A 26,401-nucleotide genomic window follows, 5' to 3' on the forward strand; every position below is an offset into this window, starting at 1 on the left:
AGACGAGGGGAGGCCTAGGGTAAGGGCGATAGGGTAAGGGCGAGGTGCCGCCTGTTCCTCAACCTCTCCTCTGCCCTCTGGCAGTTGCCAGCTCACTCCTCCCCCAGCGAATGGCAGTGAGTCCTCCGGTGTCTGGTGGAAAGTACCGCTCCTCCCCTTCTTGGCAGACAGCTGTGGTTCCTCCGGTTCTCGTCGGCTGGCAGCGACCCCTCCGTCCCCAGGCAGACAGCTGCGGCTGCTCCCCTTGCAGATGGCAGTGGTGAGGGCTCCGCCACAGCACATCTCCCCACCTTCCCGGGTTTTGGCACCACTGTAACAGATAAAGTATGGGCAAGGAGGAGGCGGGAACCAACTGAACAGTAAATATGAACTTTAATGATATAAATGAACTTACATAAAACATAAGACAAACACACACATGCAGTGCGGCCATGTGTGTGTCTCTCTCTCGAACTGCCGCTTCCGGCTCGTCTTTATCCCCCTCCTGGCTGATTAGCCCAATTCAGGGTTGGCCTCATGGCCCAGACCCACCCTCCTCCTCGTCACACTCCTCCATCGCCTGACCCCGGCATGACGCACTGTCTGCCGGCAGGACTTCCCTGCATTTCTGGAGTCCTGGGAGAGATGAGGGGAGGAAAACGTGAGAGGGAAAGAGCGAGATGGAGTTACAGAGAGCGAGAGAGTGACGAGAGACAGAAAAACTCCTGCTGGTTCACGGACACACTGTCACTCCGGTCCTCAGCGGCTCCTATACCCTCTGGTGAACAACAGCTCGCTCCTCACCTGGCAGAAGGCAGTGAGTTCTCCAGCCCCTGGTGGACGGAATCGCTCCTCTCATCGGTGGATGGCAGTGGTTCCTCTGCCTCTTGGCGGCCAGCTACTCCTCTGTCCTCAGGCAGCTGCGGCTGCTCCCCTGGCAGAAAGCAGTGAGTTCTCCGGCCCCTGGTGGACAGAACTGCTCCTGTCCTTCATCGGTGGATGGCAGCGGTTCCTCCGGGTCTTGGCGGCCAACTACTCCTCTGTCCACAGGCAGCCGCGGCTGCTCCCCTGGCAGAAGGCAGCGAGATCTCCAGCCCCTGGTGGACGGAACTGCTCCTCTCCTTCATCGGTGGATGGCAGCGGTTCCTCCGGGTCTTGGCGGCCAGCTACTCCTCTGTCCTCAGGCAGCCGCGGCTGCTCCCCTGGCAGAAGGCAGTGAGTTTTCCGGCCCCTGGTGGACGGAACTGCTCCTCTCCTTCATCGGTGGATGGCAGCGGTTCCTCCGGGTCTTGGCGGCCAGCTACTCCTCTGTCCTCAGGCAGCCGCGGCTGCTCCCCTGGCAGAAGGCAGTGAGTTCTCCGGCCCCTGGTGGACGGAACTGCTCCTCTCCTTCATTGGTGGATCGCAGCAGTTCCTCTGGGTCTTGGCGGCCAGCTACTCCTCTGTCCTCAGGCAGCCGCGGCTGCTCCCCTGGCAGAAGGCAGTGAGTTCTCCGGCCCATGGTGGACGGAACTGCTCCTCTCCTTCATCGGTGGATAGCAGCAGTTCCTCCGTGTCTTGGCGGCAGCTACTCCTCTCTCCTCAGGCAGCCACGGCTGCTCCCCCGGCGGATGGCAGCAGCGAGGACTCCGCCACAGCGCATCCCTTCTCCCTCCCGGTTTCGGAACCACTGTAACAGATAATGGATGGGCAAGGAGGAGGCGGGAACTGACTGAACAGTAAACATACACTTGTATTATATAAATGAACAACATAAAACATAAAGACACACGTGCAACGCGGCCACGTGCCTCTTTCTCTCTCTCTCTCTCGAACCGGCGTCTCCGGCCGCCCTTTTATCTCGCTCTTCCGCTCATCAGCTCATGCTCCATCAATGCCCAGTCACACCCTTGATCTTGAACCAATTTTTAGAACCTATTTAACTTGACTGACACTCACTGTATTGACCAATCAGCATCCAGAACCAAAATGAAGAGTTTTATAATTCACTTTTATACGTCTTGACAGATGAATTTTTTAATTTCTCTTTGTCAGATATCTTCATCTATACGTCCATCACTTCTTAAAGTGGTCACAGTGTTAAATATGTCCTGAAAATATTTACATAAGCAATCAAGTTAATGAAAAATTAATGATGGGTTTTACTTATGACTTTTATTTTATTCATTAATAGATGTCTCATTAGATTTTCGGCTCAGTCTCTGTTACATCTGAAGTGCAATCAATTTCACGCGGTGTCACTCAAGTTTGACAGTGAGACATGAGATATTTGATATGTGGTTTACTCGCTTGAAGCTCCACTGCGTCTCCATTCACACAAATACAGCACAGATTCTACCCTGCAAATTCAATTAGAGTGGAGGGATGTCCCGAGAGAGAGACAGAGGACACCTACCCCTTCTCACACACATGCCTCTGATGCAATGAAATGCTGTCTAGGTAGATAGCTCACTAGAATTTGGAACAGAGTCTGGGGGAAGGGTGACTTCTGTGTATTGAACTGTCACCATGTCAACAGTCTTGCATTGAAAGCATTTAAATGTTCCTCCCGCTGGGCCCCATGGACGTTTTAGGCCCCTGGGCTTCAGCCTGTATAAGCCCTTGCGTTAATACTCCATGAACCAAATCATCCAGCTACGAGGTGAATCACAACATTACAAACTTTGTTTTGATGCAAAATAGTATTTGAAAATGACACGAAGATTCAAGACTGTGTACTTAATGTCTTAAATGAGGAAATTAACGACAATCCCATGATGCACTGCAAATGACGTAACCAAATAAAAACTATTAGACTATTGACTTATAGTTGTTAAATATACGTACAGTATGTTTTAAGTTGATTGAAAAATATTCAGATAATCACAAGTATATAAGTAGTTTGTGAGTGTAAGGAGAGTGACTTGATTGTGGCATTCGCAGTGCATCATGGGAGTGGGCGGAGCTGCAGAGCTCTTTTGAAGTGTAGCTCTTTCATCAGCAATTGTTATTGATAAATAATTTTTACAAATTAAACATATACAACAAAAGCAGCTACTGTACCATTGATTATAAAGCATCTCTCTGGAATACTCAATTCTGATTGGTCAATGGCGCCATCTAGTGGTCTGATATTTTTCAGTAACAACCGCATATCCACATATCAGACCGCTTGTCCGGGTATTGCATGCCTTATTTACTGCTGCTCAGATCATTGTGCGATCTCAGCTAATAAAATGATTTCAAATCAATGTTTCATATGCATTTATGCATTTACGTGCATACAGAGTGTATAAATGATCCTAGTCGCTTCTGTTCACAAGCAAAACACTGTTTGAAATGTCGAGTTGCCACGATACACTCGTTGTCCATTGCTTCAGCGTTTTTGTCATTAAAAGTTTAATAATTAGGCCGAGATCATTCTTCAGACAACTGGACAAAAATAAAGATGATGTGTCTTTGTGTTCACGTCCTCTCTCCACAGGAATTGTAATTTCTGACATGACTATTAATTATGCAACGTTCATCCATACCGATATGCTGAACGGCAGACTGTAGGTGAGCGCTACATATAGTGAGATCGTCTCCTACCAAACTAAACAATGACTGGCATTATAAGCGACTTCAGGGGAGAGTAAAATGATAAAGTGTGGAACACGAGCACTTTAAGAGAGATTGTGAGAAGAGAAAAGGAGCCGTGTGTGTGACAGAGTGAGACTTCTTAACATGCTGCTCAGATGTGCTGTGACTCACCAACACATCCCACCATACTCTCTCTCTCTCTCTCTCTCTCTCTCTCTCTCTCTCTCTCTCTCTCATTGGCCATTGTCTCTTTGCATTACCTTCAGTTGATTCTAAAAAGCTGTGGGGATTTATTGCATGTCAGGTTGCATTAGAAGAGTGTTGCAGAATGCCCCCGGTTAATTAAGAGCCCTTGTGACACACTAATGAAATTGTGTGATGCCATTTCTCTTCACGCACATGCACACACTCACTCTATTCTGCTCTGTGAAATCATGAACTTTCACCTCTTCAGCTGAATTGACATCCTCACTTGCACAAGACAAAACATAAACTTTGGTAAAACCATACATGTTCATGGGGAATACCATGATTTGTTTGGATATGTACCGTGGTTTGATTGTGATATCCATCCAGCACCAAATCCAAGTTTCAGGGCATTACCATTTGATACAATCGGAAGCTTTTAAACTTTATTAATGAATACATTTAGCTGGCATGTGCATGATTTACCAGGTAAGAAAAAACATGGTAACACTTTACAATAAGGTTGTATTTGTTAACATTAGTGTGGCAGGGCGGAGGGCCGGGTCGTGATTCCGCACACCCGGCCCCTAATCAGGCTAATCAAGCCTCAGAGAGGGATAAAGGCCGATTGGAGACGGCAGTGGGACAGAGAGAGAGATTTACGGGCAGCTGTCCGACACCTATTTATATCGTCAAGCCGGTGCTCGCCTCCTCCTTTCCCTTTAACCCCCTTACACTGGTGCCGAAACCCGGAAAGGAGGAGGAATGCACTGTAGTGGAGCTCTCGCTGCTACCATCCACCCCAAAGGAGCAGCCGTGGCCATCCGCCGGAGGACGGAGGAGCCTGGCCACCTGGAAATGGAGGAACGGCCGTCAAGCACAAGGTGAGAGGGGCTCCCAACCAACCGCCTGGAGCGGTTACCGCTGCCAGGGGTGGGGGAAACCCCTAACGTCCACCAAAAATGCGGCAGGGCGTTCCTTCCGCCAGGGGCCGGAGGACTGCCTCCGATCTGCCCGGGGGGGGTGCGACTGTCGTCCATTAGTGGGTGGAGGAGTGGCCGAGGACCAAGCTACGGCATATCGGAGAACTGGCGAGTAAGTTATTTTTTTTTCTCTCTCTCGCGCACTGCCACTCCGTGTTAATTTGGTACGATCGCTGTTACTGCGTGTAGGTGCCACATATTTTCATGTTTCCCTCCCCTTGTCTCCTCCCTCATCCTGGTAGACGGTGATGACCTGCCAGCAGATGGGCTCGGAAGGCACGCCCCTCCCTAGGGAAAGGGTGGGGGGGGGGAGGTTGTACGTCATGCCGGGGCCTCCCCGGCCTGAGAGAATGAGGGAGGAATATGGCAGGGCGGAGGGCGGGGACGGGTCGGGATTCCGCACACCCGGCCCGTAATCAGGCTAATTAAGCCTAAACCTGTTGTTCATTGTTAGTTCATGTTAACTAATGTTGTTAACAAATTGAACCTTATTGCAAAGTGTTACTACAATAACTAATATTCATAAACAGTACCGCCGTTCCCTATAAGCAGACTACGCAATCTGTGTAGGGCACCAACTCCCTAGGGGGGTACCATCTTACCCTAGGGGGCACCTTCTCTTCATACTACGGGACCCAGATGACCCAGATAACCTACTGACCTGTACAGAGTCACGAAAATACAGTTTGTCTGATTTGGTTATTTAACGATTGATTGGCGTTACAGGAGAGCGAGTGATCAGAGAAGTGCTCCTCTAGAGCAGGAAGTAAATTGATCTGCTGTTCTGTCACTGGGGAGAAGATACATTTAACTAACTTAACTAAACGAAACAGTGCTATTAGGGGACTTGTGCCTCATGGGGCAAATCAAGTATACAGTGCCAGTGTTTATCATGATGATTGAGTGTTGTTTTGTGTTTTCTGTGTTCGCAGTGCCCAACGCTCCACCACAGAACATCTCACTGGAGGTGGTTTACTCACGGGTGAGTACAGAGACACAAATGATCTGATGAAGATGACCAACTACAATGATCATGCAGATAATTCTGGCATGAACTGCCCACTTAGACCAAAGTGTGTGTGTCATTTATGAGTCCATCTGAAATCTGGTTAAGGGCCTTGCTCAAGGGCCCAACAGTGGCATCTTGGCAGTGCTGGGGCTTGAACACCCAAACCTTCTTGTCAGTAACCCAAAGCCTTAACCGCTGAGCCACCACTGCCCACTACGGTACCGTTCATATTACACAACTGTCTGTCTTGTCATTTAACAATTAACGAATCCCCAACGACTCTGCCTGGACTCCAAATTACATCAAATAGTCGCTGGTGCTCCTGCCAATGTTCCACTAATGTTTCCTCCATTTCTTCAGTCCAATGAGACTTTCTTGATAGCGCAGTCATGCTAGTTGAGGTACTTCAGGACTCCTCCCACTGAAACTTCCCGTGCCCCGTTTCCTGCTCTCTAATTGGCTGTAGGTCAAAACATATTTCTCACTGCACGATTTGGCGTCGCCGACAGGTCCAGATATTTAACATCCTAGATATCTCGCTGATATCGGCGACGCTTCGCCGCTTCTCTCAAATCACGTCTTTGATAGTTCATGCATTGCGATCGTCGCTCACGGGAGCGATCTCCGATTTGCGATCTCCACAAAACTGTCAGCGAGCGAAAATCAGGCTTAAAATCGTGTAGCGTAAACTCGGCATTAGCTGGTCTCCCAGCTTGATTCGACTGGTTTGTTGATTTTACATAATAAATTAAAAACCACTTCCTTGATCTGATCAAAACAGGTGCCGTTTTAAAACCTAGAATCTGGACTTAACAATGCACGTAGTGGATCCTACCAATTCTTAAGTTATGCTTTTTAATTCGCTGACAAATTAAAACTGTTTCGTCACAACAATTATATTCAGAGTTGGTAAAACCATAACAAAGATGAGATGTGTTATATATTATTGGACAGGTCTCCATTAGTAGAATGCAATGAGAAAATGTGTTTCACACAAAGGCCAAACTGCCTTGAGAGTGGCTTTTTGTCACGTTTTTGCTTATTACTTCTTAAAACAAACTTATAACATAGACAATGATGTATTGTAACTTACAGCAGACTATCCTGATTCAAACGAGCCCAAATGCATCATAACACGATAAGTAGATCTTGAAATATTCCTCAAAGATTTTACATTGAAAGACGATGCACGGATGCTCAACACACATTGTGTGTATTTATATTTGTGTGTGTGTGTGTGTGTGTGTGTGTGTGCCTGTGCCTGCATGTCCGAGGACTTTGCGTGAGTGTAGCGGTAGTCAGCTGGTAAGGTAGCTGTGCAGTGTAAACCTCACTCTCCTGGCCTCAAGAGGCCCACTAGTGACTGACGCTATGGGCTGTAGCCTTTAGCCTCCTTGTTAGCATGCCCGCCTCCCACGCCGGAGATGCCAGTTCAAATCTGCTCGGAGCGGGTCGATACGACCAGTTACATGTGCAAACACGCATCCACATATGTGTATTATTTCTCACAATCTTTCTGTATTTTGTCGTCTAATCCATTCATTTCCAATGGCCGGTCATTTTTGACCGTGAACGCAACAAGTTTGAGCCTGTGTGAACATATACATAAACTGTGTTTAACACATAGACTGTAAAAAAAGATGGACGACGCCCCTTCGCTCTTTTCCTTTGGTGAGAACTGAAGCCGCCAGTGTCCCGATATAGCGCTGACATCTTGGGACTTGAGTCTGCACAGTTGCGATTTCAGGACCAGACCTGCGCAGTAGTGAGCAGGAAGTAAAGCCGCGAAATCAAGGCCCCGCCCTCACTCTCGCTGAATCAATCACAAGCACACGCCCCTTTTGACTTATGACGGTGTGAAATAATTACTTACAGAAATTTAGATATGAAATTGAATGCTCCAATCTCCTCAGTCCTCCGAAGATCCCGAAAAAAAGTCAGATGGTGCTTCAGTGACTACTTCACTCAGAGAACCTGTCAATCACAGCTGTCAATCATGATGTCACAGCAGCGTTTTTATAGCATCAAATAACTAAAAACAAACTTATTTTGAAAACAAACACTTGAAATGACATCAACGTGATAGAAACGACAGTAAATGACAGAAACTATCTTTGGAAAAAAGATATGTGAAGTGTAATTTAATTGTTTAGTTGGTCTCACGTCCCGTTGAATAACATGGGGAGGCGGGGTTTATGACCTATACTAGGACCAGTCACCAGGGGACGATCGAGACGTTTTGGCTTCACTTTTGAGGGCTTGTGCAGCACACTTGGTTTAACATAAGATATGCATTGTGAGATATAGTTGATGACAAACTGGCTTTCTGAAAGCCTGCTGGTTAAAGATCTCATGCGGTGTTTCAACAAGGTTCTGTAATATTTGAAGGGGAAACACTTGAATTCATCTCTATAGGAAGTGTGCTTAACAGGGACTCATTCATTATTCATTGAGTATCTTTGTTTGCGTGTGTGTTTATTTTGAACGTACTGTATGTGTTTGTGTGTTTGTTTGTATGTGATTAACTCTGCTCTTATGAATGCAACACTAGAACAAAAAGCAAATAAAATGAGAGCATCATGTGACTATATACATACACATAAACAGAGCCACTGAGTTTGATTGCTCATATCTTAAAAATGCATGAAGGTGTTTGCACGATTTTTGGTGCACTTCTACGACTTTTAGTAAACAACAAAATAACGTCACTGTGAGCAACAACTTGCTACAAATAAATAAACAAATATGTAAATCGTTTAGCTTTAGTTTTCAGTGGAAGCAAACTTAGCATCTTCTCTTTCACCATGTGGCCCCATTTCATTTTTTTTTGGGGGGGGGGGGGGCACCCTGTAAATGTACATAAATAGCAAAATAGTACAAATTTTAGCAGATAATTTGTCTGTAAATCCCTGATATCACAGTCCCGACCTCAAATATTGAAATGAATTGTGTGGGTTTTTTTTTATAGGGTGATTTCTCTTTGTCTCTCTCTCTCTCTATCTCTCTCTATCTATCTATCTCTCTCTCTCTCTCTCTCTATCTATTTATCTCTCTCTCTCTCTCTCTCTCCCTCGATCTGTCTCTCCTTCGATCTCACTCTCTCTATCTATCTATCCCTCTCTCTCGCTCTATTTCTCTCTCTCACACTATATCTCTCTGTCTCTCTATCTATCGCTCTCTCTATATATATCTATCTATCCCTCTCTCTCGCTCTATCTCTCTTTCTCACACTCTATCTCTCTCTCTCTATCTATCTCTCTCTCTATATATATCTATCTATCCTCTCTCTCGCTCTATCTCTCTCTCTCTCTATCTCTCTCTCTCTCTATCTATCCCTCTATCTCGCTCTATCTCTCTCTCTTACACTCTATCTCTCTCTATCTCTCTCTTACACTCTATATCTCTCTATCTCTCTGTCTCTCACTATATCTCTCGATCTATCTATCTCTCTGTCTCTCCCTCTCTCGCTCTCTCTCTCTTTCATGTAGTATTTAATGTAAGTGAAGCTGAACTCCTCCAGTGCAGCAGTAGAGGAAGCAGCTGAACAGATCTCGTCTCTGTAATGAGCGCGCTCTGTCTGTGCCGCCCGATAACGGATTGTTTATGACAGGAAATTGGGTTTCATTGTGTCATGCGGTATATTTGGTGGTGCTGAGCACTCTCTGCCCCTCCGCAGACTGAACAAAAGACCACAACAGCCATTATGCCATCTCACTATCTGCACAATGAGGCTTTTGACGACAGCCAGATGATATCATATGGAAGGCCTTTAAATCAAGTATATTCTTTGCCAATCTTGGTCACGGTAAATATGTCTCACTGCAGAAGTATTTTTAAGAATTAGTTTAAAGCGAATCTGATGGCTATACTTTAGCAGTAACGTTAAACAACTTTTGAGCAAGCTTTTATGAGAGTTCGTGACTATAATTCGCAAACATGCTCTTTTGTGAGAAACAGATAAATAGCAGGTGCAGGGCCAAGTAATGCATCATGTTTTGGCAGGGTAATTTCCACATGCAAACATTAAAATTTTTCACTAGAAAATTAAACTGTCTGTTTGTGCATCATTTGCTGCGCTGTTAGTTATTATTAATGATGATATCAGACAGATTGTTTTCATAAATGAATGAAGCAGCTTCTTCATCTTTCTGCAGACAGACAGACCGCTATGACAACATCTATTTATCAGTTAACGAGTCGTTAAGTTGTTTTACTTTTGATTGTTTTCCATTGACATTCGGGCAGCTGCTAAGAAAAACAAAAGGACAATCTTCATTACACGTTTCGCTGCAGTTTTCCTGTGAAATGTCCAGCGGGGGGCACCAAAAGCGAGTGAAATTGTCAGACAAGGACTTTAACTAGAATATTACACAGATTTTAATGAGTAAAACATAACTTTATAACCTAAGCCTAACCAATAGTGTTTTAAAAGCAAATGAGATGTGAACAAAACAGACAACCTTACACTAAACCAACACCTAAACCTTAGTGATAGTGTCCTAAAAGCAAATGTGATATGAAAAGTAAATTTTCTGAAGCAACCACGTCGTTTTGTGTCACTCCCAGGGCTGAACTGGTAATCTGGCATACTGGGCATTTTCCCAGTGGGCCGACGCCCTTTGGGGCCGATCAGAGGCAGACTGGCCATCGGGAGAACCAAGCGGGCCGGTGAGTCAGCCGTGATAAGCTCAAATGAGTCAGCTCAAATGAGCCGGAGCGCGATAAGCTCAAATGAGCCGGAGCGCGATAAGTTCAAACGAGCCAGAGCACGATAAGCTCAAATGAGTCAGCCGTGATAAGCTCAAATGAGTCAGCCGCGATAAGCTCAAATGAGTCGGCCGCGATAAGCACAAATGAGTCGGCCGCGATAAGCACAAATGAGTCGGCCGCGATAAGCTCAAATGAGTCAGCCCCGATAAACTCAAATGAGTCAGCCGCGATAAACTCAAATGAGTCGGCCGCGATAAGCTCAAATAAGCCGGAGCGCGATAAGCTCAAATGAGTCGGCCGCGATAAGCTCAAATGAGTCGGCCGCGATAAACTCAAATAAGCCGGAGCGCGATAAGCTCAAATGAGTAGGCCGCGATAAACTCAAATGAGTCGGCCGTGATAAACTCAAATGAGCCGGAGCGTGATAAACTCAATGAGTCGGCCCCGATAAACTCAAATGAGCCGGAGTGTGATAAACTCAATGAGTCGGCCGCGATAAACTCAAATGAGCCGGAGCCTGATAAACTCAAATGAGTCTGGCGTGATAAACTCAAATGAGCCGGAGCGTGATAAACTGAAATGAGTCGGCCGCGATAAGCTCAAATGAGTTGGCCGCAATAAACTCAAATGAGTCAGCCGCGATAAGCTCAGATGAGTCGGCTGTGATAAACTCAAATGAACCGGAGCGTGATAAACTCAATGAGTCGGCCCCGATAAACTCAAATGAGCCGGAGTGTGATAAACTCAATGAGTCGGCCGCGATAAACTCAAATGAGCCGGAGCCTGATAAACTCAAATGAGTCTGGCGTGATAAACTCAAATGAGCCGGAGCGTGATAAACTGAAATGAGTCGGCCGCGATAAGCTCAAATGAGTTGGCCGCAATAAACTCAAACGAGTCAGCCGCGATAAGCTCAGATGAGTCGGCTGTGATAAACTCAAATGAACCGGAGCATGATTAACTCAAATGAGTCAGCCGCGATAAACTCAAATGAGTCAGCCGCGATAAACTCAAATGAGTCAGCCCCGATAAACTCAAATGAGCCGGAGCATGATTAACTCAAATGAGTCAGCCGCGATAAACTCAAATGAGCCGGAGCATGATTAACTCAAATGAGTCAGCCGCGATAAACTCAAATGAGCCGGAGCGTGATAAACTCAAATGAGTCAGCCGCGATAAACTCAAATGAGCCGGAGCATGATTAACTCAAATGAGTCAGCCGCGATAAACTCAAATGAGTCGGCCGCGATAAGCTCAAATGAGTCGGCTGCGATAAGCTCAAATAAGCCGGAGCGCGATAAGCTCAAATGAGTAGGCCGCGATAAACTCAAATAAGCCGGAGCGGGACAAGCTCAAATGAGTAGGCCGCGATTAAACTCAAATGAGTCGGCCGCGATAAACTCAAATGAGTCGGCCGCGATAAGCTCAAATGGCTCATTTGACAAACTGCACCACATGTCCCACCTGTCAAAAGACCAGTGCTGTGCGTCAGCGAGGCAGAGCACCCCTACATCCATTGCGCATCATCTCTTCTCCTTTCCGTCGCATGGCCATGGACATTGTGGGGCCAATTGAAAAGAGCAGTGGGGGATATCGTTACATCTTGGTCATCTGTGACTACACTACAAGATACCTGAGGTCTTCCCACTCCAAACAAACCAAGATCATCCATGCCCTCATCCATCTATTCTCCAGGGTAGGCATCCCAGTGGACATATTGACGGATCAGGGATGAATTTCACTTCACATCTGATGAAGTAGCTCCACCAGCAACTGGGCATCACGGCTCTGACAACCAGCCCTTATCACCCACAGACTGATGGACTGGTCGAGAGGGTCAATCAGACCTTGAAATCCATGCTATGGAAGTTTGTCGCCGACACAGGATGTGACTGGGACAAATGGCTACCATTTCTGCTGTTCGCTTGCAGAGAAATACCTCAAGCCTTGACTGGATTCTAACCCTTTGAGCTCCTGTACAGCTGGCATGTCCAAGGACCGTTGGACCTGCTGCAGAAGGAGTGGGAGACCTCTACGACCCATACAGAGGAGCATCGTCAAGTTCATCTTGGCGATGAGGGATCGGCTCAAGCAATAAAGAGCAGGTGCAAAAAGCACAAAAGAAGTGGTATGATCAACATACGAAGCTTCGCTAGTTCCAGCCGGGGCAGAAGGTGCCGCTACTATTACCAACCTCCAGTCATAAGTTGCTTGCCAAGTGGTAGGGGCCATACACCATTATGAGGAAGATGGGTCCAGTAACATGCCAAATTCACCACCCTGACAAGACACAGTCCCATCAAACATACCATGTCAACTTGCTGAAAGAATGGAAGGAGCAAGCCGGTAGGACCCCAGAACCATCACTACTAGTAAGAAAGGTGCCGGATATGGATCATGACGAGCCAGCTCCAGAGGTAAGACCCCAGACGGAGCCTTCAACGGTGACCCTATATCACCTGGCGGGACCCCAGAGGGCTGATCTACAAGACATCCTTGGCAGGTTTCCACCCTTGTTCCATCAAAGGCATGGATGGACTGAGCTGATCCACCACACTATCCATCTTACTGACCCAACACCCTCAAGACCGGCCTCATCGGGTGCAAGAAAGACTTGTGGTTCCCTTGAAAGAGGTAATCGAGGCGATGAGGCGGCTGGGAGGGATTGTAGCCTCCATGAGTGAGTGGAGCAGCCCCCAGTCATCGTCCTGAAAAAGGATGGATAATTGCATGTTTGTGTTGACTTCCATAAGCTAAATGCCCAGTCAAAGTTTGATGCCTAGCCTGTCTGAGGATTGATGACCTGCTGGAGAGGAAAGGACAGGCTAGTACCATGAGTGTACAGGCAAGCATCTCTCAAACTCTCCTTTAGACAGTCTAGTTAAAGTATAATCTTGTTCTTTGAGAGGAAAAAGTACTGTGAGTTTCCAAGTTCCAAAACACTAGCTTTGAAGATGCTGTGATGTGAAACATCTATCAATACTTTTGCCAAAAAAATGAAATGCAGCTCACATGTTCAGCTGCAATGCCACTGCAGTTCTGTTCATGGATGATCCAGTTTATCCATCTCACAGGTGAATGGAGTGGACAAAACAGTGCTGGGAGATGATTGTAGATAAATGTTCTTTCATAGACGGTTTGAGTGTCAGTGAGTGAGTTTCACCTCTAAAGAGAATAGAGCGGTCAAACTCCCCACCGAGGCTTTTAATGAAAGGAAGTGGACTGTTGTTTAATGTGAGACCTTTGAAGGCATTCAGAGTTCTTCACAGAGCTGTCTGCAAGGACTCACGAGTCAAGTTATTCAACCACACAAGCACACAGTTGTTTGTGAACAGATGTTTAAAGTACTCTTAAGTCTCAGGAGAGTCGTAGGACTTTACAGTCTGATGATGTTCAGAGAGTCTAAAATCCATATCAACTCTCTTTAAAGAACATTATCCATGATTGCTCGCTATCAGTTTTCTTTGTCTACATGAAATCAAAATTGACTCGATTTACTTTCTTAAACCACATTGTCGTGCTTGATTCATCAGTGCATGTTGCACTGTGGGTGCTGTCATTTAAAAGTTAAACGTCTGGCGCATCGTGTCACATGACACAACAGCGTGACGTTGATTTCCAGGAAGCGCTGCTACTGCCACAGCGGCAACAAAAGCGCCTCTGGTAAAAAACCTCTATGTTTTTTTTTTATTAAAACGTGTTTGGTTGTAAAGAGTAGCATCTATAGTTTCGTTAGATATGCTGCTTTAAAAAAATCAATGTATTTTTCGCGAGGGACAATCCCCCCGGAGTAACCTGGAGTTAAGTGCCTTGCTCAGGGACACAATGGTGGTGGCTGGGGGGATCGAACCAGCAAACTTCTGATTACCAGTTATGTGCTTTAGCCCACTATGCCACCACCACCACTCCAATACATATTTTATAACACCTTAAGAACATAAATAATCAACACTCCTGGACACATAATATACTATCTGACTTTCTATAGCTTGGTATTACTTAAAATGTCACAACTTAGTCCCGCTGTCTACATACGTGGACATCAATTTTTATGTAAACTATTTGCTCTAGAATATATTTATTTTTGCAAGTTTATTAGGTGCTATTAGTTACAAATACACACAGCAGTCACACTCGGGTTTCAGGAGGTTAAATCAATAGTTTTGTACTTTTCCATCGTTTATTAACTGTGACGTTAAATACACAGTCTTGTACATTTGTCTTTTTGTCCGATTTTCAAATACTCTTGCTTCCAATTAAAGTTTGCAATGATGCAATTCACACCAGAGTTGGTTGGTTTGGTTCATGGCTGACAACTCTTTAAAGAGGGATCTTATGAAATCCCGATGGGAAATCAAATGGGAAAAATACAGATCCAAGATGGATGAAAAAGTGGACGTGCACTGTTGTGGTCTTCTGGTTAATAGCAACTTTAAAAGTCCTAAAATTGTTGGTTTTATTTCCATATCATTGAACATAACCCTGTTATTGGCCTGCTTGCCTCTGCTTTATGTACTCATGCATCAGATGGACACTTTTGGAGCGTTTCACTTGTTTTTATCGCCTCTAGTCAACAGCGCTGTAATTTCAGGAAGATATGTGAAGTTAAACATAGTTTGATACATTCTGGAGAGAGCCCTGCTTATTCCGACTGTCTATAAGCACAAAAGTGCATCTGTTGAAGGCGGTATGCTGCAGTTGTATCACAAATTCTTGGATATTTATCATTTGAAAGTGACTCAAGTACCTGTTGCAATAAAGCTTGGTACCTTAATCCATAAGAACTACACAGGGGCGCTCGCTTTAGTGTTGCCACCCCTCATAGTCTGCATGCTACCATCTTGCCACCCTCTTGCCACAACATAATAAAATGTCTAGGTCCACCCCTGTATATGGTAAATGGTCTGCACTTATATAGTGCCTTTTTAAGCCTTAACGGTATTCAAAGCTCTTTATACTGTGACTCATTCACCCATTCACACACACATTCATACACCAATGGCAGCAGAGATGCTATGCAAGGCCTGCCATTGGGAGCAACTTGGGGTTCAGTGTCTTGCCCAAAGACACTTCGGCATGTGGAGTCGTGTGGGACGGGATTCGAACCAGCAACCCTGCGATCAGTGGCCAACCCGCTCTACCACCTGAGCCACAGCACCTATATGTCACAAAATATGTGTCATCAGACCCTTGGACCCGGCCACTGGCATTTGGTTCGTATCGGAGAGCAGGACAGACAGGCCTAGTGTGGGAATGGAGGTTACAACAGTAACCTAACCCTTTTTATTACTAGGTGTGTGCTTGTAAATACATGGACAAGGGATAAATATGACAATGATAACCAATGGCAAGACAGACCTAATAACAATAACAAGGGGCAGCTGTGACTCAGGTGGTAGAGCAGGTCAGGCAGGTAATCGCAGGGTTGGTGGTTCGATTCCCGGCCCACATGACTCCACATGCCCAAGTGTCCTTGGGCGTGACACTGAACCCCAAGTTGCTCCCAATGGCAGGCTAGCGCCTTGGATGGCAGCTCTGCCGCCATTGGTGTGTGTGAATGGGCGAATGGGACGCAGTGCCATGCTAAAGCACTTTGGTAACCTCTAAGGTTAAAAAAGGTGCTATATAAGTGCAGACCATTTACCAACAAGGTAACAAGACAATAAACCAATGAAAACAAGACACATGAACATGGAGGGAAGCATGATATCACATGACCAAAGAAACAGGAACAAACATGGCATGGAAACACTTTTCAAAATAAAAGACATGAACACAAAACATGAGCAAAAACACATCTAGACGTGACACCTGGACACCAATGGGATCCCATCTGTGTTATATAGAAGGTGTTTTTGCATGTAACATGCATTAGACAGACATCTTTGACCGTTGTCATGTTTATCGCGCCACTTTTAAAAGACACAGTGTCAGGTACAATTCAGAAAATGAGATGCCATTCAGTTTAATCCAGTTGCTCTGAGTTTTCCAAACATTTGTGGCCTTGTGGTGTACCTTACCATTCATTGCAAATGATATATATTATATATGCATTTATGTATATGTCAAATCAAAGTGGCTGGTAGAATTGGGCATTCACCAGCCACTGTGGCTGTGCAACGCATTGCTCATTGAGTTAATTTTCCATGTTCAACACAGAATAATTAACACAATGACGAGGCCAAAACAACACACACAAATTTCTCCACCGCGCTGTAATCAATTAAGATTATGCAGCCAAACCCTAAAACAAGTGCCAGCAAATGTTAATGAATGCAGCCGTTGCATTGCTACACTCGCAGAATGAGCAGCACCGGTTCCACGTGTGTCGTTCTCGTGATGAATATACTAAGTGGCGGGAACGTGCCTGAGCCACACGAGAAGACGGCGCTGAGCGTGCTCGAGTGCAGTTTGGCTGCAGAATCTGCGAGTATTGTTATTAGTGCTCGCTTGAGACAAAGAGCAACAAGAGGAGATGCAGCTAAAGCAGGATGGCCGTGTGGTTGGCAGAGGTGTGGTGTGAATTTTAATTGCTTTATTTGCATGTTAACTGGTTTTAGTGCTTCCCCCTTCTCACAGATGGCACGGCGTCCCCTTGCCGCAGACAGCAGGCATCAACGGCACAATGCCACCGGGCATATGAACACATTCCTGCACAGTTTATATCTGTTTTACCCTGCTTGCGGGGCATTCGAGAAGGTTAATTAATCCGTGGATGAGTGTGGGTGGGTGTGTTTGGGAATTGCGCTCAACTCTCGAGTTGTTAGACAGATTTGGGATCTACCTGGCAATGGAGAGAGCGAGAGTAATATTAGGAGAGGTTTTGTTTACATGATGATGAAGATTTTGTGCTTGGCTGCAGCTATTATGCTCAGACTAAAGACCTGTCAAATCAATTGATTTATTCCTCTGCTTTAGTGAACAATTAAATGCCTTCCCTCGCATAATTAATGAGCATCCATGCAGAATACAGATGGGTGGAAAGGTCTGTGTTGAAAGGCAATGAAATGTCTTTCCGGGACATTAGTGGCATAAGTACCAGCCAGCATGCAGTTTATCATTTAATGCCACAATATTCTGTTGTTTATTTTAAACCATGAAAGCATGTGAGGATAAAAGATTGAATTAATAGCAATTTTTTGCAAAAATCAACAACATTTTAAATATATTATCATGGAATGCTGATACTGTTTCAATGTAACAACGTGGCCCTCATTTTTTTGTTTTTACGTTTTTTTTAAATGTCATATACAAAATGTTGTTGAGCAAAATGGGAAGTGACTGTAAGAAAATAGCCAAAGCATTGCAAATGCCAATTTCCACCATCAAGGCAATAATTAAGAAATTCCAATCAACTGGAGATGTTAAGAATCGGCCTGGAAAAGGACGAGTGTCAATATTGTCTCCACGCACGGTGAGGAGGATGGTTCAAGTGGATGAAGAATCTCCAAGGTTCACAGTTGGAGAATTGCAGAAATGAGTTGGGCCTTGTGGACAGAAAGTCTAAAAATATATCAGACATCACCTACCTCACCATAAGTTGTTTGTGGGGTTTCCAGAAAAAAGCCTCTGCTCTCATCCTACAACAAACTCAAGCGTCTTCAGTTTGCCAGACACTACTGGAACTTCAAATGTGACGGGTTCTATGGTAAGATTAAATTAATAAAATAGCTCCAGAGATGATGAAGTACCCAATGCCCACAGTTAAATGAGGTACTGGATCTTAAATGTTGTGGGGCTCTTCAAACAAGACCATGATCCAAAACAAACATCAAATTCAATGACCAGAGGTCCTGGACATCTTGTTCAGATAAACGGCATCATGGACTCTATCGTATACCAACAGATACAAAATCAAAACCTTGACTGCCTCTGCCAGAAAGCTTACAATGGGCCCTGGTTGTTTCTTCAATCAGGACCATGATCCAAAACAAACATCAAATTCAATGACCAGAGGTCCTGGACATCTTGTTCAGATACATGGCATCATGGACTCTATCGTATACCAACAGATACAAAATCAAAACCTTGACTGCCTCTGCCAGAGAGCTTACAATGGGCCCTGGTTGGTTCTTCAATCAGGACCATGATCCAAAACAAACATCAAATTCAATGACCACAAAATCAAGGTCCTGCCATGGCCATCCCAGTCCCCTAACCTGAACCCCATTGAAAATTTGTGGGGAGAACTGAAGAGAAGAGTCCACCAATGAAGACCTCTGGAGAGATTCTGTATGGACAAATGGTCTTAGATCACTTGCAGTGTGTTCTCCAAACTCATTAGGCATTATAAGAGAAGACTCAGAGATGTTTTTGATGGGCCAAACAAATAGCCCCGCCCCCAACTCACGCCATTGGTTGAGTCAGAACAGAAGTTGAGCTGTCAGGTCAACTCAATCAAACAGATGAATATTTGACATTTTATGCATATTGAACAGAGTCATAGTGTTTACACTCTTCAGGAAGTCAAATTACCAATGGATTACTGATAGTGACTCTGAACATTAAACTAAGAAACCAGAAAGTATTTTAAATCTCCAAAAAATCACACACATCAGCGTTGTGTCCATTTTAAGGTCAGAAAATCTTAGCAAAGTTTGTACATTGCTAACAGTATGTTTCTCTGTGTTTCTGTGTCTCAGAGTATTAAAGTGAGCTGGCAGCCGCCTCCTCCAAACACACAGAATGGATTCATCACTGGATACAAGATCCGTCATCGGAAAACAGGCCGGCGAGGTGAACAGGAAGCCATTGAACCCAACAACCTCTGGTACTTGTTTACAGGTGAGTCAGTGTTCATGTCAGTTACACTAACTCACTCTGAGTCTCTGCAGTTCTTTCTGTTTTTCTCTCATCATTTCAAGGTTCTCGTGACCATTTTCCAAACTCTCACACTATTACAGTTATAGACTGTTTTTGCTGCTGTATCTTTAAGAGGTCTATACTGTATGTTAATGAACTGTTATGATTGGCTAATCTCTCTCTGTCATTTAGACTTCTACCAATTGAAATTGAGCAGGCTCCAAGTGTAACGTTGGGTGCCCAAGTAGTGGAAGAGAGGAGACGCAAGAGTGGAATATATATACACACACACACACACTTAATGAGCGAATGGCATACAGGTGGGGATAACATGAAGTGATTAGGGCAGTGGATACTGTGAAACGTAGTGCAGGAGAAAACTTCAAAATAAGAGTCCTTGACGTGACACCAATCATGCAAATTTTTTAAATAAGCATTTGGTTGATACAAATGTATGAGTGAGTGTTTACAAGATTGTTTTCTTTTACGTTAATATTTTGGCTTTTATTATTGGTGTCCTGATGTGCACTTTGAGCTGCGCTTCATCTAAGAAACAATGAAACAGCTGCTCAGCTCCAAAAATAAATTAATTGGTTAGATAATAGTAATAATAATAATGTACTTTATTTGTGTAGCACCTTTCAAACATCAAGTGCAGCTCAAAGAAAAATAAAAAAAGTAAAACAATAATAATTAAACTTAAAACATAAACTAAAGAAAATAAAGAAAAAAGTAAACATTCAGTGTATCAAGTATATATATATATATATATATATATAAAAATATATTTTTATACACAATTATATATATATATATATATATATATATATATATATATATATATATATATATATCAAAATGTATTATTTTATTCATAAATGTTTATATAATAAAACAATAATTATACAAAATAAAAATTTTCTATATAATATAATTATAAAAAATGTATATATTGCATTTTTTTATATATAATTTTGTATTACATTTTTTATTTTTATATATATATATATATATATATATATATATATATATATATATATATATATATATATATATCAAAATTCAATTTTGTGTAAAAACATTTTAATTATATAATCATATATGTATATATATACTTGATACACTGAATGTTGTATTTATACACTCACCTAAAGGATTATTAGGAACACATACTAATACTGTGTTTGACCCCCTTTCGCCTTCAGAACTGCCTTAATTCTACGTGGCATTGATTCAACAAGGTGCTGAAAGCATTCTTTAGAAATGTTGGCCCATATTGATAGGATAGCATCTTGCAGTTGATGGAGATTTGTGGGATGCACATCCAGGGCACGAAGCTCCCGTTCCACCACATCCCAAAGATGCTCTATTGGGTTGAGATCTGGTGACTGTGGGGGCCATTTTAGTACAGTGAACTCATTATCATGTTCAAGAAACCAATTTGAAATGATTCCAGCTTTGTGACATGGTGCATTATCCTGCTGGAAGTAGCCATCAGAGGATGGGTACATGGTGGACATAAAGGGATGGACATGGTCAGAAACAATGCTCAGGTAGGCCGTGGCATTTAAACGATGCCCAATTGGCACTAAGGGGCCTAAAGTGTGCCAAGAAAACATCCCCACACCATTACACCACCACCACCAGCCTGCACAGTGGTAACAAGGCATGATGGATCCATGTTCTCATTCTGTTTACGCCAAATTCTGACTCTACCATCTGAATGTCTCAACAGAAATCGAGACTCATCAGACCAGGCAACATTTTTCCAGTCTTCAACTGTCCAATTTTGGTGAGCTCTTGCAAATTGTAGCCTCTTTTTCCTATTTGTAGTGGAGATGAGTGGTACCGGTGGGGTCTTCTGCTGTTGTAGCCCATCCGCCTCAAGGTTGTGCGTGTTGTGGCTTCACAAATGCTTTGCTGCATACCTCGGTTGTAGCGAGTGGTTATTTCAGGCAAAGTTGCTCTTCTATCAGCTTGAATCAGTCGGCCCATTCTCCTCTGACCTCTAGCATCAACAAGGCATTTTCAGCCCACAGGACTGCCGCATACTGGATGTTTTTCCTTTTCACACCATTCTTTGTAAACCCTAGAAATGGTTGTGCGTGAAAATCCCAGTAACTGAGCAGATTGTGAAATACTCAGACCGGCCCGTCTGGCACCAACAACCATGCCACGCTCAAAATTGCTTAAATCACCTTTCTTTCCCATTCTGACATTCAGTTTGTAGTTCAGGAGATTGTCTTGACCAGGACCACACCCCTAAATGCATTGAAGCAACTGCCATGTGATTGGTTGATTAGATAATTGCATTAATGAGAAATTGAACAGGTGTTCCTAATAATCCTTTAGATGAGTGTGTGTGTATATATATATATATAGAATATATAGAATAATGTAACTTTACATGCAGTATATATATATTGTATGTATGTGCAGAAACTAGAAAGTAAAATAATTTTAATTAAATTTAAAACATAAACAAAAGAAAATAAATAAAAATAAAAAGTAACTATTCAGTGTATCAAGTGTCTTTAAATGCTCTTGTGTAGAGTAAAATTAGCTTGCAGACCATTGTCATGTCAATCTGTTCACTTGAGTCCGTTCATTTCCATGAATTAGAGTAACCAGTTATATTAATCTGGACATGGAAATACATTTGTCAAAAAGTGTAAGAGCCCCGGAGTCTGTTTACATACAACATGAAACTCTTATACTGCACAAGCATTCTCATCACATGAACACTATTAGATTCATTGAAGATGAATGGAGAAAAACCCACTGGATGTCCACTTCCTGTCTTCTTAATGTCCGAGATTTGATAGAGGAATGTGTCCAAGCTCAATGAGAATATTACAATGAGAACATCCTGCCGAAATATCTTTATTTTCCACACAGTATGTTGTACTTACAGCACATTCAATGCATGCAAAGAAGTCGATTCACGACTCTGGAAACAGATGTGCGGCTCTTTTTGCTGCCGTAATGCTTATAGAACGATATTCATTTCTATTACTCCCATGATGGATATCTGGCTAAGTTGCTATTTCCGAAGGGATTTATTTCACAGTGCTGCTGGAGTGCGTTATGCTAATTCTCAACGCCCCGGGGTATTCAGAGGTGACGGTGTCGCACCTTCATAATTGCACTTTTTTATCTTTACACATGATGGAAACGCAGCATGATCTGTTTAGATGAGGTTAGCCTTCAGTGATTGGTGTTTACTAATTAGAATCGCAAATAACAATCTCGTTCTTTATCTTCTGGGTCTTTCACTCATTATTTTCTCTCTCACTAACTCTCTCTCTCTCTCTCTCTCTCTCACTCTCTCACTAACTCTCTCTCTCTCACTCTCTCACTCTCTCACTAACACTCTCTCTCTCTCTCTCTCTCTCTCTCTCTCTCTCTCTCTCTCTCTCTTTCTGTTTACTGTGTGGCAGGACTCGAGAAAGGCAGTCAGTACAGCTTCCAAGTCGCAGCCATGACGGTGAACGGGACGGGACCGAACAGTGATTGGATCACAGCCGAGACACCTGAGAATGACCTAGATGGTGAATATGAGTGAAAACAATTTTGTTGTGATGTTGTCCATCTCTTACAAGCTTCTCGGTAACTTCAGGAACCCCGAAAGACCTTAAACCAGCTTAAGATGGTTTACTGGTCTTAGAAGTCCTCCCAGTTGGTGAGGATGGTCTAGTCTCAGGGCTGGACTGGGAAGATAAATCATCATGGCAATTGGCCCAAAAATTGTGCATATTGTCGCTGTCCTATTCTGCATATCGCGGCACCGTTTTGTTGACTTTATGCATAACGCGGCGGCTCATTTTAGCTTATCGCAGCCCATTCGCGGCCCACATTGTCTCTGTTAATGCGCTGTTTGGAGGCTTTGTTCCGAGCCGGAATGTCACCTTTGAGAGAGAGATTTTCTATCATCAGATCAAACATGCGGCGTGAGGTTTGATCAGTACCTGGATGAACTTCACACGGGTTTGGAGATGTGAGAGACTCATTAATCAAAGACGAATGAGCGTGTGGAGTTCTCAATAACTGCCTGAGGGAGCGATTATTCCCCAAGTAAGACTTGATATTAGAGGACGCCGTCAGTATGTGAAGAGCAACAGGAATAGATCACTCAAGAGCTGCAAGAGTCAACCGTTCATGCTCTTAGAAAAAAGATTAAGAAAACAAAACGACTTACAAAAGCGGAAACGACCGGATTAGAAAGTTGAAGACGTGACCGTGAATCGTTCATTTTCAAATAGGATTGACGATTTCCAATGGCATGAGCGACAGCATGAGCTATTCCGTGCCAACTCAACCAGAGGTCCCAGCTCAAAATTCCAAAAATGGGAAAAGGCACTTTTTGGTGGTGTTTTTCCAACGTTTGAGCACCTAAAATGATCTAAATATCATTTTAGTTTCTGGTTCTTAGATGTCCACCCAGCTGGTGAAGATGGTTTTGGAGTGGGCACTTGGCCAACCAGCTAAACCAGCTTAAACCAATTCAGACCAGACCTAAACCTTTTTCCAGCTGGGTCCAAGTCTAGACCAAATCTGTCTTAAACAGTGATGCACAAAGATTGCCATGAACTCTGGGATCATTTAAATGAAAAACCACAAATGCTAAAAACGTGGGCTGTGTCTCATTCCGCTCCCTTGTTCCCTATGTAGTGAACCTACATACCTTAATTAAGCATTAGGGCAGTAGAAAGGACCTTAGTCCACTAACATCAGGACTAGTCATGTTTCCATCCAAGTTATCCAGAAGACAATTTGCAAGTGTTCAAGATCGTCACTTTGGGGGAACTTGCCACTCAATGGAAGTTGTCGCCAATGGAGAAGACACTCTCATGAACCACATGTTTGTTTGTGATTGACGGCACATGCCTTATGTCGGAAGCGAAAGCGTGTCCGGCAGTTCTGAGAGGTAAGACTAGACATGACAAGCTTTGGCGCCGGCATTCCAGAATTCCCAGAGCAACATTTGAGATGCCGTGCATGGTATTGGTCCACTGGTAAGCCCTAAATATATAAATACCAGAGATATGGGGCCCTCAACGTGGCTCCTGAAAACTGAAGAGTTGCATACTGTATGTCGTTACACTTAAAGGTGCACTCGGTACATTTTGTTCGAGTCGTCTTGGACTGACACTGACCCCTAGTGGCGAGGATGCAGCATCATTCAAACGTAATGTTTTTTAGTTGCAGATGCCATTGTAGAAATTCACTTTTCAGAGTCAGTCATGATTCATTTAATCCATGAATGAAAGTGTCCAATAACTGGATTTAGCACATAGGATTCATCTGGTCATGTGATTCAAACATGAGGGGGACCCTCTCCGTGTAGAATAAAACTTTTATAAAGTTACTGATGTGACTAGAGTCTTTATGTGAGTGTACATGCTTATATATATATATATATGTTTTAAAATGACAATTAATTTAGGAAAAAAAAATAAAAATTTAGGAAAAACCTTTAAAAATAGTGTATTTTTGGATTTTCGAAAAAGGTTGCTCCGGGGGGATTGTCCCTGTAATAAGGGCTCTGTAAGTCGCTTTGGATAAAAGCGTCTGCCAAATGCATAAATGTAAACGTAGTCAGCGTCAACACTCGCTGAGCTACACAGACCCCCTCGTTATACGAAATTCGAACCAGAATGTCAATCTAAATTTGTGAATTATGTGACAATATGTTCTTTATCTCTCTTGTAGAAACTCAAGTTCCAAACCAGCCGAGCTCTTTACACGTGCGTCCACTGCCCAACAGCATCATCATGAGCTGGACGCCTCCACTGAACCCTAACATCTTAGTACGGGGTTACATCATCGGCTATGGGGTCGGCAGTCCGTACGCCGAGACCGTGAGGGTGGACAGCAAACAACGATATTTCTCTATAGAGAACTTGGGTGAGTGACATCAGCCATTCCCAGACCATAGATCAGGACTTTGTGTTGCTTTATGTGTGATTATCCACATCAAAAATGGGGTCAGAAGAGTTAACGACTCCCTCGATAGGTTGGTTAATTGCTCATCTTGTCTCGTCAGCCATATAAGAGGCTGGTTAGTGCTGGTATTCTCACCCGTGGTGATCTTATAGCCGTCAGTCCGACTGACTCGCCCCCTCTTACCTCCACTCTGGACAAAAATAAGGCCACGTCCTTATCAATATTTCACATGCAATCCACAGGTTACCATGGCAGCGATATTGAACCCGGTGGGCAGATGAGAATGGCTTGCCAGAAGAAAATGTAAAACAAAAGGAAAAGGAAAAGAACATCCTGTGTTTCTCCGTTCAGGGACTGAAGACAGACACAAACAGGGTCTTCAATGAATCTTTTAATGCTTCGATTAATTAGAGCCTGTGAATTACAATAGTCACGTCATGCGGGCGAGCTGCTGGAGAGAAGAACATACACATTTCATCCTAGTTTGGCGCATCATTATTGAATTTTGGCATCCAATGATCATTTTAAGGAGCCACCAGAGTGCTAGTGGATCTTTTAAGGGCTTGTATAGTCACAGTCAATCACAATTAGGTTTTTCATGACAGTTACGTATACGGGTTGTTTTTGTTACTGTACCTTTAAGATTTCTGTATGTAAGTGATCTCTGTTATGATTGGCAGTCCTCTGTGTCTGAAATACCTGGAGATCTGTTATCTAATTTGCAGTCGCTCGGCTGCCGCAGGATGCCGCTGTCTGTGCTTATGGACACTTGGTTCAGGAAATATGTATTTGGAGCCAATCATTTGAGCCATAAATTTCATGTGACTCATCACTCTATAGTGCATCTCCAACAATGTCAACATACTGATTATGTGTTTAAATGTAAATGTTGGCGTGTATATGTTTATCAACCCTGTGACCATTTCTAAATTAAATGGGTTTTTTTTCTGCTTAATTTGAATGTTTTTACTATAGCCCCCGTGTTTTAACATGTTTCAGAGCCCAGTTCTCATTACGTCATATCTCTGAAGGCCTTCAATAACGCTGGTGAAGGAGTTCCCCTCTATGAGAGCGCTGTCACCAGATCAATGTCAGGTAAAAACACTTCTTTTACATTCACACTTGGCCGGTTACTGAGTTTACCTTGTTTACTTTTATGACGTAAAATTATGTTTTACTGATGTACTGTACCTAATTTGTAACATAATTTGCACCACAACAGCCC

General features: G+C 43.6%; 1 protein-coding gene across 2 annotated transcripts in view; it reads left to right on the plus strand.

Moving 5' to 3' along the window:
• The window catches only part of LOC127642977 (netrin receptor DCC-like), a 278,565-nt gene that overhangs the window by 197,899 nt on the left and 54,265 nt on the right, over positions 1-26,401 (plus strand). For both annotated transcript variants that reach the window (XM_052125464.1, XM_052125465.1), the window contains exons 12-16: positions 5,642-5,691; positions 19,071-19,212; positions 22,671-22,781; positions 24,943-25,137; positions 26,176-26,271. In XM_052125464.1, the coding sequence (XP_051981424.1) occupies positions 5,642-5,691; positions 19,071-19,212; positions 22,671-22,781; positions 24,943-25,137; positions 26,176-26,271 (594 nt within the window). The remainder of the gene's footprint in view (positions 1-5,641; positions 5,692-19,070; positions 19,213-22,670; positions 22,782-24,942; positions 25,138-26,175; positions 26,272-26,401) is intronic.

This window comes from Xyrauchen texanus, chromosome 4 (assembly GCF_025860055.1).
Source record: "Xyrauchen texanus isolate HMW12.3.18 chromosome 4, RBS_HiC_50CHRs, whole genome shotgun sequence".
Classification (NCBI taxonomy): domain Eukaryota; kingdom Metazoa; phylum Chordata; class Actinopteri; order Cypriniformes; family Catostomidae; genus Xyrauchen; species Xyrauchen texanus.